The sequence below is a fragment of the Salmo salar genome, chromosome ssa03 (assembly GCF_905237065.1).
Source record: "Salmo salar chromosome ssa03, Ssal_v3.1, whole genome shotgun sequence".
NCBI classification, from domain to species: domain Eukaryota; kingdom Metazoa; phylum Chordata; class Actinopteri; order Salmoniformes; family Salmonidae; genus Salmo; species Salmo salar.
This window is the reverse complement of record NC_059444.1, coordinates 97,548,490-97,563,823: the sequence shown is the minus strand read 5'-3', so window position 1 is coordinate 97,563,823 and position 15,334 is coordinate 97,548,490. Positions and strand designations below refer to the sequence as shown.

Sequence of the window (15,334 nt, the reverse complement as noted above, 5' to 3'; positions counted from 1 at the left end):
TCAATTTTCCAATCCAAATAAATTCTCTGGTACATAACTTAACATTGCAACATTTTGACACAATACAAGGCTGTATCACAACCGGCCATGATTGGGAGTCCCATAGGGCTGCGCACAATTGGACCAGCATCGTCCGGCGTAGGCCCTCATTGTAAATAAGAATTTGTTCATAACTGACTTGCCTAGTTAAATAAAGGGGGGTGAATGCAGATAGCCAACCCCATGCTTCAGCCTATTTATTTGCACTTTGCTGCATCAGTTGGGCTAAAGTTGATTGTTTATTTCTAATAGCATACCTGATAATATGGACCATGCATAGGCTAGATACTGTACATGGCACAATATGTTAAAATCCTATAAAACTGGTGTTAGCTGCACTATTTACTGCATTGTTATGGGACTGTTGTAAAATGCAGTAAACTTGAAAGGTTCACAGGAATGAAATGATATCTCAAGCCTCATAGTGGACCCACACACTCATACTGAATTTGTTTAGTACGTTGTTAATACATAGCTAGTATGTTTGTTATTGTTGTAGCTATTAGCTACAATATGAAGAGTATCCTTCCCTCCTATCATAGATGAAGCAATATGAACTGAGTGATGAGAGATGTTCTGTTTGTAGGAAAACCTTGCCCTCTAGTGGAGAGATAGGGGAAGGGTGCTGAAAGTTGCTGTAGTTAAGTACAACAGCTTTTCAGCTGACTCATCCAAAGCTATTGGAATGTCTTGTTCATCTACCTCCACCCACACACAGGAACACACACACACTGGCCTAACCCGGTCTTGACCAACAAGCTGCCATGATTAGCATAGATATCATACCAGACACATCACTTGTAATGTCCTGCTGTTTAAGGAAAGTGGCCTATTAAATAATTATATAGCTACGTTGTGAAGAATCAAAATCAAATCAAATTGTATTTGTCACATGCGCCGAATACAACAGGTGTAGACCTTACCGTGAAATGCTTACTTACAAGCCCTTAACCAACAATGCAGTTAATAAAATCCCCCATAAAAGTAACTAATAATTAAAGAGCAGCAGTAAAATAAAAATAGCGAGGCTATATACGGGGGTGTACCGGTACAGAGCCAATGTGCGGGGACACCAGTTAGTCGAGATAATTGAGGTAATATGTACATGTAGGTAGAGTTATTAAAGTGACTATGCATAGATAATAACAGAGAGTAGCAACAGCGTGGAAGAGAGGGGGGGCAATGCAAATAGTCTGTGTAGCCATTTGATTAAAAGTTCCTCAAACTTTGTCTTGTAAACATAGCTGAGCTGCTAAATGTTTTAATTAATTCACTTAACACTCAGCCCATGTTGTTACACAAACTGGGGTTCCCTTTACTTGAGGACAGGTCCCCTAGATTCACACCTGTCTGCCTCCAGCCTTGAAGGTGTTCGATCAGCAATGAGCTCAGCCCTGGGTCGGGTTCATTACACACCACACAAAAGAAAACGGATGGAAACAAGGAGTACCGAGAAAAAGCTGGGGGGGTTGGTTTCCTGGGGCCCAGAGTTTTTCCAGTTCTGCTAGACTAACCTAATCAGGTAAAACTTGAGACCCTAGTTGTAGGGAATGACATAGTAATAAATCAGGTGTAAAATTGTTTTATATGGGCTATGATGGGACCAGAGTTGTTCGCATCATGGTTAAAAGAAAACTAGACAACAACTGCGATTGGACAATAGAACTAACAGGGTTTTATGCAGGGTTGCATCATGTAGGTCTTTGCATCTGTAATTAAAAAGTTACTCACATTGTATGTCATCACTGTGTTGATTGATTAATTGATAAGGGACCACCCAAAGTTTGAATATAAACTTTTTTCTCTTAACACAAATAAATAGGCCTATTTTAGGCTATAAATACATGAAGTTACTGCTTCCTTTCCCCTGGCCAGAGGGGATCAGAGCTCATAGGCTTCTCTAGGCTACCTGCAACTGTGGTTGTTATCAGTAGGCTACAGTTGATCAGACAGAAGCACAGATTTATTGTGCACGAGTTGACAAATCATGAGGCAAATCAGTCTAAACAACAGTACTTTGTCCCTATTTTCAACACTTTTTTGTTCATATTTTTATCCCAAATGTTGGGGCAAATGCCAGCTCACTACACATTTGCCAGCGGCCCTGCTGCGCTGATCTTTGCAATGTGGGTAGATGGAAACCGCCACATAATGCTACAAATTAAGAAACATATCCTATATGTATGTTCTACTTTCTCTAAATGTCGAGTTAGTATCTTACGTATTTCAAAATTGTTAGTTAGCATCTCCAAATGTTGACTTACTATTTCGAAATGTTGACTTAGTGTCTTTACATTTTGAGATAGCATAAAAAAAATGTAAATAGTATCTAAAGAAAATGTAGCTAGTACCTCTAAATGTTTCGATAGTATTAACATTTCAAAATGTTTTTGGTGGCGGGTATGGGCTTCCATAAATGTTGAATGGCTATAAATTCTAGTGGAAACCTAAAAGCACAGCTTTTTACTTCTCACACAAGCTTAAGTAGCTAAGAATTTTCGTGGCGTTCCTTTATGTCATTTCTATGACAGATGTTTCTGTGGTCCACTGGAATCTTCAGCACAAACCTGAAGCCACGACCAAGAGCCATACTAGCCAATCACTGCTTGAAATAGAGGCGGAGTAGAAACGACAACACGGTAGTATGACTTTTATATAGGCGGACGTCGGCAACGTCCAAACTAGTTGAAGAGTCTTTTCAGACCGGAGTAGTCGGTTTGAGAAACAGCTAGTAAGTAATAACAAAATTAATGAATTCACTAACGGACATTTATTCGCATCGCCAAGTAATTTATTAATCGACATACTAAAGTTGTAATCTACCTGAAGTTTTAGCGTGGTAAATGGAGGAGAAGAAGAAAGACGGAGACCCGGAGATTCAAGAACACGGACCCGAACATTGGTTCTCAAAATGGGAGCGGCAGTGTTTGGCCGAAGCGGAGCAAAGGGAGTCAAACGAGGAGGAGGCCGATAACGACCAGGATAAATTATGGCATCTCTTCCAGAATTCCGCCACTGCTGTGGCTCAGCTCTACAAAGGTCCGAGACAAGACCAGAACTAGCTAACTAACTTACGTTAGTCGGCTGCCACCCCTGTGCCTTGTTACTGAGCTTGCTATGCTACACAGTCACTGTTAGTGGCGGTGGGAACTAGCTAATGTTAGCTACCTAGCTAGTAGCCAACTAGCTAGTTTACCAGCTCAGCTGATCAGTTGGTTAACTAGCTACTGTACTGTAGCAACTGTTTGCCGTCTTAAGTCAAGACATCCCGTAATTATAGTTTGCTCATTTTTTGTGTTAGTAAAACAGAACACCTAAATGTATCTTTATGAAACTAAACCATTTCTTAAACGTTAGTAGTTTGATCTGGCTGTTGTTCGCGATAACTGCCAAGCAACATAACCAGCCAACACACTTTTGGTATTTAAGTTAGTTGAATAGCTATCTCATCCAGTCTTTAAACTAATATGGGTTATACCGTTACTGAGTTAACCATCTGGTTAGAGAAACTGCGAGTCCGACAATGTCAGTGAACAAGTAGCTAACGTTAAACGCTGTTGAGTGCATGTATTAGAGAAACAAAATGGCGATGGAAACAACAATCATCGCTACGCGACATTCCCTTGTGACAGATTGCATCTTTCAGTGTTGCCTTTTTGTTAGGTGTGTGGGGCTAATATTACTTATCATAGATATACATAAGTTATATTATCCGTTTTGGTTTAAGTCTACAATCAACGAATAACCCGAGTTTTATCAATGCATACTGAAAATTAAACAAAATGGCGAAGATTTACTATTGGCTTTGGGGTTATTGAGAATTCTTACCTGCTACTGTAATACTTCTCATAGATATACTGAAGTATCGTAACCATCAATTCTTTAGTTACTAAGGTATCAAGTATGTATAATTTACGACTGCAACTTTCCTGCTGAAAGGGCAACTTTAGTTGGTGCGTTATGCACTCGTGCTCATAAACTGTCGAGTTGGCCATCTAGTGCTGGCTGACAGTTATTTTTATTCCAAAGCCCGCCTGCAACTCTAGATGCAAGACAAAATGGCGAATAAAAACAGTCCTGTAATCAAGACGCTTTCAGTCTCATGTGTTGCCTTGCATCATGTACTACTAAAGTGGGAATACTGTACAATAATTGGGGCCTAACTTGCTATTTATGTAAACTGTTGTCAACCAGGCTATTTATGTAAACTGTTGTCAACCAGGCTATCTATCTTAGTAGGAAATTCCAACAAACCTGTAATGTTTTTGGTGGTGTGTTGTCTCGACAGACCGAGTATGTCACCAACAGGGGGGGCTTTCTTTGTGGGTGCCGTTTCAGAACGCTGCCACAGCCGTGACCAACCTGTACAAAGGTAGGTGTCAGGGACACTCAAGTGTTTTCACTTTCTTGTCTTCTAACTTGCTTTCACGACAGTATAGGATCATCATAAGTCTATAGGCTTTTCATTATCGTTCTGCTGTAGTCTAAGCATTTATTGATTTGTACAGTAGTTGTCAAGGTACTTGGCCTACCACAGGGGGTAGGGTATTCAGAAGACTCAATAAAGGGTAATCGGGACAAAGCAAAATGTACAGTAGCCCAAAAAAAAAGGTTGAGGGCCAAAGGCTCATCGTAAAAGTCCATGGGCTTTCCTTTGTCATTCTGCTGTAAACAGGACATGTATTGATTAGTAGATCGATAGAAACTTGTAAACAATCAAGGGCCTCTTCTAGTCACCTGAATATTGACCATCTCACAGTTTACAGCCGTCCTCTCCAGTTCTGGTCCTGGAGAGCACAGCACGGTGTTCAGCCTAACTCTCAGACTCTGGTCGGCATTCTGCCTTCTTACTACAGTTTTTAGCCACCACCTTTGCTAACGACTGGCTCATGTGAACTACAATCCCGTCGCTGTATTTTTTAGGTTTAGAAAAGTCAATAATTATCGCTTGGATACGGCTGTCGAAACATATGGCCCTTATCTTTTATCAGTGAGAGAAAAAAATGATACTTACTGTAGTAGTTACAGATCCACACAGCTATGGGTGCCTCATCAAATGAAACTACACTTGTGCTGCGCTTCCCGAGTTATGCTTACACAGGTGTTCGGAGCACATAGCTAATTAGCACAGGTGATGGCCTCTAACATGGAGATATGGCCGTGTGGGAACCCTAACCCTAAAAAGGTGTGTATCAATTATACTTTTTTGTTTTTTGAAAATGATTTCTTGCTGATATGAAAGATATATAGATAGAGGTGTGTGTGAGTTAGTTAGTTTTGGAAGCATACAGACCTTACCTCAAGTGATGCATGTTAATGTTCAGACCGAGTGCCGAGGCTCTTATCAACCCTCCCCCTACAGAAGACCCCTTAGTCCAATAACTAATGTGTATTGGAACAGAGTCATGTTGAACGGCTAGTTCCAGTCCAGCACTAACACATCTGATTCAGCTGATCATCAAGAGTCCCTGTAGATAGTTGAATCGGGTGTGTTAGTGCTGGACTAGGACAAAAGCCTCCATACCCTGTGGCTCTCCAGGATCATGATTCCAGCATCTGCTGTCTGACTGGCAACCTCTGGAAGGGGGGGGGCTGCCTATAGTTCTATAGTGAACTGTGAACTGTCAACTGTTAGTCACATGTTTCACTCAGGCTACACAAAGGAACCTTCAGCCAAGTCTCATCACATGTTCTCTCTTTCTCACACTTTCTCACTTAATGTCACACACTCTCCTTTCTCTCTTTCTGCCCCCCCCCCCCACACACACACAGAGTCCGTGGAGGCCCACCAGCGTAGCTACGACCTAGGTATACAGATCGGCCACCAGCGTCGCAACAAGGATGTGCTGGCCTGGGTGAAGAAAAGGAGGAGAACCATTCGGCGAGAGGACCTCATCAGCTTCCTGTGTGGCCGGGCCCCACCCCCCCGGAGTTCCAGAGCCACCCTCACCCCAGGACACAGACTGACCATGGTCTCCCCTAACCGGCCTCCCCCGGCCCCTGAGACTGACTCCTCTGTGGAGGCTGACCTTCAGCCCTTCAGAGAGGCCATCGCACTGCATGGTAAATACACAGATATACAGTGGGGTCTAAAATTGACAGCCTTGATAAAGGTGAGCAAAAATGACTGTATAAAATCAACAATTTGAGTACTGAGCTGTATTTTATGGTTAAAAAAATGGGGAAGTTACAGTACCGGTCAAAAGTTTAAGAACACCTGCTCTTTCAAGGTTTTTTCTCTTTTTTTACTATTTTCTACATTGTAGAATAATAGTGAAGACATCAAAACTATGAAATAACACATTAAAGAATTAAGTGTTAAACAAATCAAAATATATTTTATATTTGAGGTTATTGAAATAGCCACCCTTTGCCTTGATGACAGCTTTACACACACTTGGCATTCTCTCATCCAGCTTCATGAGGTAGTCACCTGGAATGCATTTCAATTAACAGGTGTGCCTTACAAGTAAATTTGTGGAATTTCTTCCCTTAATGAATTTGAGCCAATCATTTGTGTTGTGACAAGGTAGGGGAGTATACAGAAGATAGCCCTATTTGGTAAAAGACCAAGTCAATATTATGTCAAGAACAGCTCAAATAAGCAAAGAGAAACGACAGTCCATCATTACTTTAAGACATGAAGGTCAGTCAATATGGAAAATGTCAAGAACTTTGAACGTTTCTTCAAGTGCAGTCTATGATGGAACTGGCTCTCATGAGGACCGCCACAGGAATGGAAGATCCAGAGGAGACTGTAAATCAGCCTTCATGGTCAAATTGCTACAAAGAAACTACTACTAAAGGACACCAATAAGAAGAGACTTGCTTGGGCAAAGAAACACGAGCAATGGACATCAAACTAGTGGAAATTTGTCCTTTGGTCTGGAGTCCAAATTGGAGGTTTTTGGTTCCAACCGCTGTGTCTTTGTGTTTGCTGTGTGGGTGAATGGATGATCTCCGTATGTGTATTTCCCACCGTAAAGTATGGAGGAGGAGGTGTTATGGTGTGGGGGTGCTTTGCTGGTGACATTGTCTGATTTATTTAGATTTCAAGGCACACTTAACCAGCATGGCTACCACAGCATTCTGCAGCAATGCGCCAATCCATCTGGTTTGGGCTAGTGAGACGATCATTTGTTTTTCAACAGGACAATGACCCAACACACCTCCAGGCTGTGTAAAGGCTATTTAACCAAGAAGGAGAGTGATGGAGTGCTGCATCAGATGACCTGCCCTCCGCAATCCCCCGACCTCAACCAAATTGTGATGGTTTGGGAGGAGTCGGACCACAGAGTGAAGGAAAAGCAGCCAACAAATGCTCAGCATATGTGGGAACTCCTTCAAGACTGTGTGAAAAGCATTCCAGGTGAAGCTTGTTGAGATATTGTCAAGCGTGCGCAAAAGCTGTCAAGGCAAAAGGTGGCTATTTGAAGGATCTCAAATATGAAATATATTTTGTTTTGTATAAAACTTTTGGTTACTACATGATTCCATGTGTAATTTCATAGTTTTGATGTCTTCACTATTCTGCAATGTAGAAAATAGTAAAAATAAAGAAAAACCCTTGAAATGAGTTGGTGTTCTAAAACTTTTGACCGGTAGTGTGTTTCATTTTATTCTAATACAATTGAGCAGAGAGATATTGTTCAGCAAGTAACTGTTTTCTCTCAGGGATCAAAATGGTTGACGCCCAATTTAAACCACAGGTTTTCAATGGGTTTCATGTCAGGTGACTGAGATGGCCATTACAAAATGTTTGATGCTGTGGCCAATCAACGATTTCTTTGGATTTTGGCGTGTGCTTGGTCTGAAACTTGGCTCCAAGTCAAATACAATTTTATTCGTCAACAACAGGTGTAGACTAACAGTGAAATGTTGACTTACGAGCCCTTCCCAACAATGCAGAGAGAAAGAAAATAGAAAAATCAAATGCGTAATAATACACATTTTACGTTTTAGTCGTTTAGTATATGTTCTTATCCACAGCAACTTACAGTAGTGAGTGCATACATTTGAAACTATTTGTTATTTGTCCCTGTGGGAATCGAACCCACATCCCTGGCAATGAGTAACGATAAATTGGCTATGTATACTGGGCACCAGTACAGAGTGGATATGCAGGGGCACGAGGTAATTGAGGTAGAGATGTACATATAATTAGGAATAAAGTGACGGATAATAAACAGTATCCGCAACGTATGTGATGAGTCAAATAGGGTCAATGCAGATAACCAATAGCTACCCGGACTAACTATTTTGCAGCCTTATGGTTGGGGATAGAAGCTGTTCAGGGTCCTGTTGGTTCTAGACTTGGTGCATCTGTACCGCTTGCCGTGGAGTAGCAGAGAGAACAGTATGACTTGGGTGGCTGGAGCCTTTAACAATTTTCAGTGCCTTCTGACACCGCCTGGTGAAAAGGTCCTGGATGGCAGGGAGCTCGGCTCCAGTGACGTACTGGGCTGTACGCGCTACCCTCTGTAGCGCCTTGCAGTCGGATGCCAAGCAGTTGCCATACCAAGTGTTGATGCAGCCAGTCAAGATGCTCTCAATGGTGCAGCTGTAGAAGCGTTTGAGAATCTGAGGGCCCATGCCAAATCTTTTCATCCTCCTGAGGGACCACTGTCCTGTTGTTGGAAAACTTAATGATGGCTTTGGAGTTGTGCCAGGCCACGCAGTCATGGGTGAACAGGGAGTACAGGAGAGGACTACGCACGCACCCCTGAGGGGCCCCATGTTGAGGGTCAGTGTGCCAGATGGTATTGGCTACACTCACCACCTGGGGACGGCCCTCAGGAAGTCCAGGATACAGTTGCAGAGGGAGGTATTTAGTCCCAGTGTCCTTAGCTTAGTGATGAGGCGGCACGGTAGTCATTTAGACAGGTTACCTTGGCATTCTTGGGCACAAGGACTATGGTGGTCTGCTTGAAACGTATAGGTATTACAGACTAGGTCAGGGAGAGGTTGAAAATGTTAGTGGAGACACTTGCCAGCCGGTCAGTGCATACTCTGAGTCCGGAACAGCTGGTGCTCTCATGCATGGTTCAGTGTTGCTTTCCTCGACGCAAGCATAGAAGACATTTTAGCTCGTCTGGTAGACTCCTGTCACTGGCAGCTCGCTACACAGTAAATACACACATCTAGTTCTAATGGTTAGGGTCAGAGTGGACATAGCACTGCACAGTAAATACACAGATATCTAGTTCTAATGGTTAGGGACAGAGGGGACATGGCACTGCACAGTAAATACAGATGCAGTGCATTCATAAAGTATTCAGACCCCCTGATTTTCCCCTCCCCCCACATTTTGTTACGTTGCAGCCTTCTAAAATGTATTAAATAATAACATGTCCTCATTAATCTACACAATACAATAATGACGTCACAATACCCTATAATGACAAAGCAAAACCAGTTTATTTTTATTTTTTTAAACATTTTGTTACTTTAAAAAAGAGCCCAAAAAACACTTATTTACATAAGTTTTCAGACCCTTTGCTATGAGACACGAAATTGAGCTCAGGTGCATCCTGTTTCCATTGATCATCCGTGAGATGTTCTACTACTTGATTGGAGTCCACCTGTGGTAAATTAAATTGATTGGACATGATTTGGGAAGGTGCACACCTGTCTATATAGGGTCCCACGGTTGACAGTGCATGTCAGAGCAAAAACCAAGCCATGAGGTTGAAGGAATTGTCCTTAGAGCTCCAAGACAGGATTGTGTTGAGGCACAGATCTGGTTAAGGATACAAAAACAATGTCTGCAGCATTGAAGGTCCCCAAGAACACAGTGGCCTCTTAACTTATTCAATTTTGGAACCACCAAGACTCTCTTCCTAGAGCTGGCCGCCCAGCCAAACTGAGCATTCGGGGGAGAAGGGCCTTGGTCAGGGAGGTTACCAAGAATCTGCTGGTCACTCTTGACAGAGTTCCTCTGTGGAGATGGGAGAACCTTCCAGAAGGACAGCCATCTCTGCAGCACTCCTCCAATTAGGCCTTTATGGTAGTGGCCAGACAGAAGTCACTTTGCCAAAAGGTACCTAATGACTGATCATGAGAAACAAGATTCTCTGGTCTGCTAAAACCCAGATTGAAATCTTTGGCCTGAATGACAAGAGTCCCGTCTGGGGGAAAACCTGGCACCATCCCCACGGTGAAGTGTGGTGGCAGCAGCATGCTGTGGGGATGTTTTTCAGCGGCAGGGACTGGGAGACTAGTCAAGATCGAGGGAAAGATGAACGAAGCAAAGTTCAGAGATCTTTAATGAAAACCTGCTCCAGAGCGCTCAAGACCTCTGACTGGGGCGAAGGTTCACCTTCCAACAGGACAAGAACCGTAAGCACACAGCCAACGCAGGAGTGGCTTTGGGGAAAAGTGTCACTGTTCTTGAGTGGCCAGCCAGAGCCTGGACTTGAACCCAATTGAACATCTCTGGAAGATTAGTGTTGGTCATTCAGAGGTAAAGTCCTAAACTGCACCCTTTTCCCTACATCAGGGAGGGGCAACTTCGATGGGGGTGGGGGCCAAAACGAATCTGAACTAGTCACGAGGGGCCGCAGTTTCTTGCGAGTCTGCGTACCCACATCAATACCCCTTAACACACACACATTGCGAGCAAAACATTTGTGTGCCCGCTCTTGACAGCTGACAATGTTTACATTTTAGAGTTAATTTTGTGCAATTCTAGACTTTGCCATGGGGTGTAGAGGAAATGTTGCTGTTTTTAAATCAAGTTTACTGTAATTCTACACATTTTGCCATGTGATTTTTCATAACATATGAGTAATTTGACCATGATAATAAGTTTAGGTAGCTGGCTGCAAAACTAGCTTTGCAATCCCAAAAAATGTTTTGCTGACATGGGCTATTACGATCAGCGACTTACATAACGAGAGAAACAGCTGAGGTGCAATCACATTTTGAAATTGCACTTTGTGTGTTCTACTATTATAAGTTGCGACCACGACTGAGTTCCAAAAGTTGATTTAAAAAAAAAAAAAAAAGAATAACACTTTTGATCCGAGGACCTCATGTGGCCCAAGGGCCGCCAGTTCCCCATCCCAGCCCTTCATAGCTCACTACCTTCTTGACCAGAGCCCTATGCACCCTGTTCCAAAGTAGTGCTTATATAGGGACTATGATGCCATTTGGGGATGTGCCCCATGTCCTGAATGCATCCTAGACAGACTTCCTTGGTATTTCATGTCTTCTCTGAGTCAGGGTTCGATGACTGAGTTTGACCTTATGGTGGTGTTTTTCTTTCCTTCTCCCCTACCTACCTACCATATCCTCCCTCCCATCCTTCCCCTCCTCCTCCCCCTCTCCAATCTGTCCTCTCCTCTTCTGTCCAGGTCTAAGTGGGGCTATGGCCAGCATCAGTGTTCGTTCCGGTACCCCAGGCTCTCCCACCCACGTGGGGGGTGCTGCTGGTGGTGGGGGTGGGTCGACTCCGGTGGGGCGTCGGCGTAACGGTCTCCATGATGTGGACCTGAACACTTTCATCTCCGAGGAGATGGCCCTGCACCTGGACGCTAACCCCAGGAAACGCAGCTCCGCCCAGTGCAATGACGTCATAACAGACTCCCCCACCCATAAACGCAACCGGATGATCTGATTGGGCTGGCAGCCCAGCCCCAGGGAGGGTTAAGTGACCTTTGTGGGAGGGGGGGGGTGAGTTCTTGAAACAGACTGAAGGATGTATGGCTGTGGAGTGAACTGGGGTTGAGGACTAAGGAGGCCTTCCATTTAGTTGAGTGGGTGGTGTCCTCCTGTCCTTGTCTCCTTTCCTAGTTGAGAGCACTGGTCTAAACTGAAAGCATGCTTGTTGGAAACCTGTCATCAAGCTCCTAACCCTGTTAGGCTGCGTCTACACAGGTAGCCTAATTCAGATCTTTTCCCACTAATTGGGCCTTTTGACCAATCAGATCTGTTCTTTTCCCAATAATTGGGCAACAGAACAGAATTGGGCTGTCTTTGTAAATGCAGCCTTAGTGCTCAGTGCTTGTGACTGTGAGGAATGGAAGCGAGGACAGAAAGGCATCAAGGAGGTAGGGATGCAGCCCCCTTTCAGAGGAGAAATGCACTGTGCTGATTTGAAATAAAAAGAAGCCACTTGATCCTCACCCCTCCTCCCTTCCTAAGGAAACGAGGGCCGTGGAGAACATGTTACTCAGTGAACTAGATAATGATTGACACCAGAAGTGGTTCTGTTGGAGAGATGCCTTCTTTGCTAGGACTTATTGCTTTGTGTTAGTCATCCTGCTCAGTGGACATTGATGCTGTCTGTGATGATGAAGAGGAGGACATCCCTCACTTGAGATTTCCTGACTGTGTCCCAAATGGCACCCATGTCCCTACACAGCACCCTTGTCCCTACACAGCACCCTAGTCTCTACATCCTAGTCCCTACACCATAGTCTCTACACACCACCCTAGTCCCTACATGGTACCCTACTATATTACAGCATAGGGCCCTTTTCAAAAGTGTTGCACTATACAGGGTGTTGTTTGGGAGCGGCCCTGCTCTCTCCTGTGTCTAGTTTCATGGCTGTGGGATCTCCGGGCTGATTCTCCCAATGGCAGGCTGTTGATATTTGATTGTATAGGCTTCCTTTCTGTCTGACAACTGTGCTTCAGCAGTCATGTTAGTTTTGAGTTGCAAGTGCAACCAACCCGCAGGGTCAGCATCCCAAAATCGCACCCTATTCCCTATATAAAGTGAACTACTTTTGCCTATAGGTCACTCTGGTCAAAGTAGTACACTATGTAGGGAATAGGGATGCTATTTGCTGCACTAACCCCAGTGTTCAGGTTCGTATACCTCTGCTGCAGTTGGTTCATTTATACACCGCCTTGCTTTTTCTGTTGAGGGGTATTTCAAAGTTCAGGAATTATCTGTGTTACTTAATGCTTGGATAATATCTGACTGTTGCCAGACTAACCCTCCAGTCAGTGATGTAGTGTGGAAACAGATAGGAAGGTAAACTATGATCACCGTTCACAGTGAGTAAATGTTATTCTCCCTAAACTTTCAATGCATTTTTTTAATGTAAAAGATGGGACAGGTAAACGCTCCTGCAAAATAACCTGTGTTTCTACTCCATTACACCTCTGCCCCCTTCTGAGTGTGTTGATGTTTTCTGAGTATTCTGTTCAGTGTGGTTGTGTTCACCATATTACCAGAGTTGGAATAATGATTTTGCACTTAAGCCTCTTTCATATCTAAACTCATGCAAGTTGATCTTCCATCAGAACCAACCAGGCAGTCCATCCTCCACCTAAGGTATTCAATCAGACACCACCACCTTCACCTCCCCACCCTCTGGAACTGGTGGGGGTTCACCTGCCACCAAACGGAAGAGAAACAAACTGAAATGTTTTGCTACTCTGTACCGTAATGAACATGCCCCAAACCAGAAAAGAAAGACTAAAATGTTTTGCTACGTTGTGCTGTAATGAACATGCCCCAAACCAGAAGAGAAACTCCTGTATGTTTTTTTTTTTCCCGTTGCAAAACGTTTTGCTATGCTGTGCCATACTGAACAGCACCCAGATTAAGAGATGTAGTTGGAGCTAAAGTGGAGGCCCCAGAAACAAACTGACAGAGTTGTCTACATCCCAATGTCCACACTACTGTTTAGTATGCCGTATGAATGGCCAATCCAGTGCATCGCTCCATACTAAGTGATATTGTGACGTAGTCTGTCTTCTAATGGGTGTTCATTATTGACCTGTGTTGATGTGAAAAGATGCAGTTGCCTGACTATTAAAGCTGAAAGGGATAGTTTACCTGAATTATTAGAAAATGCCGCTGGTTTCCTTACCCTGTATAGACAAGGAATACAGCAATCCATGCTTTGATATTTTTTTTAACATTTTAGTCATTTCGCAGACACTCTTATCCAGAGCAACTTACAGTAGTGAATGCATACATTTCATACAATTTCATACTTTTTTTTCCTTCTGTGCTGGCCCCCCGTGGGAATCGAACCCACAACCCTGGCGTTGCAAACACCATGCTCTACCAACTGAGCTACAGGGAAGGTTTACATGTGCTGTGTTTAGTCCCCCCCCAACAAAATGTAATTGGTGCAATACCCGTTTCCAGTTGATAAACAGGGAGGGTTTGGGTTGTGGGGGTAAATAAACAGGGAGGGTTTGGGTTGTGGGGGTAAATAAATCTCCCGCTGCCCTTTAAATACATCACTCGTTCCAAGCCACACCCCGGGACACCCGCCGAACGCAGTAAACATATCTGTCTGTTAAAGAACGTTTTGGAAAAATGTGGCTTACAGTACAAACCGTTCCACAACTCAGCAAACGTTCAAGCGAACTGAACGCACCCCTGGCCGTGGTCTCCAAATGCCAACTTTGTAGCATTATTGTCCAAACCCAATGCAACCAAGTCATTATCCCTGATATCCCTCACATTTCATGTCAGACCGATTTTGTAATTTGTTTGAACTATCCCTTATGTGACAGATTGAGGTTGTTCCTAAGCTCTGATCTGGGATCAGCCAACATGAACCTGTTTTAACCCTGATACAGAGCTCTACAGTGCCACCATTTTACTCTCATACACGCCTAAATATTTTGCTGTGCCACCTGGAAATGTTTTATTTAGGAGCACCAGTGAGCCTAGAAAAATGAAGGATTCTAGCTTCATTATCTGCAATCATTTAGATTGTGCTCCTAAATCTCTTTGTGTTCGCCTACAATTTTCAACTTGTAAAAAAAAAAGTCAATGTAGAGCCCTGGCTTAACCAATAGGAGGTCAGAAAGCGGGACCCATATTCACAAAGCTGATCCCAGTAGGAGTGCTGATCTAGGATCAGTTTGACCTTTCAGATCATAATGAGTCCCATCATATAGACAGACAGGGGGGAGGGGTCATACTCTAAGACACGTTATGAATATGGGACCTGATCAGAGATCAGTTCTTAGTGCCACTTCGTTCTAACCTGGTTGCTTATTCAAACTAAGAGGGAGCACAGTTACCTGATCAGTTCTTAGGGCCAAATGGGTACCCTATTCTCTACTTCTCACCAGGGCACATGGGGAGGTAGATATGTTTGTAGAACATTTGGGACGTAGGTATGGGGTGGCTGCTCCCCAATAATAACTCCTTTCTCTTGAAGTGTACACTCGTTCACTACTTTGCACAAATCTAAAAGCATTGTATTGGTGGAGACGTAGGTGGAGTTTCCCACCATGTTTCTGTTTCCAGTCATTCCCTTTACAGGAAGTGAACAAGTTCACACTGGGAGGAAGGAGAGATAAATGGGACATTGCC

At 43.6% G+C, this 15,334-nt stretch overlaps 1 protein-coding gene and 1 non-coding gene across 3 annotated transcripts; both read left to right on the top strand.

Moving 5' to 3' along the window:
• The first annotated feature begins 2,411 nt into the window (after positions 1–2,411).
• On the top strand, positions 2,412–2,572 carry LOC123741958 (small nucleolar RNA SNORA14). The gene has a single exon (XR_006769481.1). It is a non-coding gene; the product is annotated as a small nucleolar RNA SNORA14 (small nucleolar RNA).
• A 61-nt stretch (positions 2,573–2,633) lies between these two features.
• On the top strand, positions 2,634–13,836 carry LOC106602042 (UPF0472 protein C16orf72 homolog). Of its 2 annotated transcripts, XM_045715937.1 has the most exons (5): positions 2,634–2,770; positions 2,869–3,078; positions 4,328–4,411; positions 5,812–6,102; positions 11,394–13,836. In XM_045715937.1, the coding sequence occupies exons 2-5, from the start codon at positions 2,883–2,885 to the stop codon at positions 11,654–11,656; spliced, it is 834 nt and encodes a 277-aa protein (XP_045571893.1). In that variant the 5' UTR covers positions 2,634–2,770; positions 2,869–2,882; the 3' UTR covers positions 11,657–13,836. The 2 variants fall into 2 exon arrangements, with proteins under 2 accessions (XP_045571893.1, XP_045571892.1); XM_045715936.1 differs by having other exon boundaries at positions 2,708–3,078.
• The last annotated feature ends 1,498 nt before the right edge of the window (positions 13,837–15,334 follow it).

Excerpts from the sequence above, each read along its gene's own strand:
- LOC106602042 (XM_045715937.1), top strand. The coding sequence starts at position 2,883 with ATGGAGGAGAAGAAGAAAGACGGAGACCCGGAGATTCAAGAACACGGA. Across the intron at positions 3,079-4,327 it reads TGTGGCTCAGCTCTACAAAG|ACCGAGTATGTCACCAACAG; the intron begins GTCCGAGACAAG and ends TTGTCTCGACAG. Across the intron at positions 4,412-5,811 it reads CGTGACCAACCTGTACAAAG|AGTCCGTGGAGGCCCACCAG; the intron begins GTAGGTGTCAGG and ends ACACACACACAG.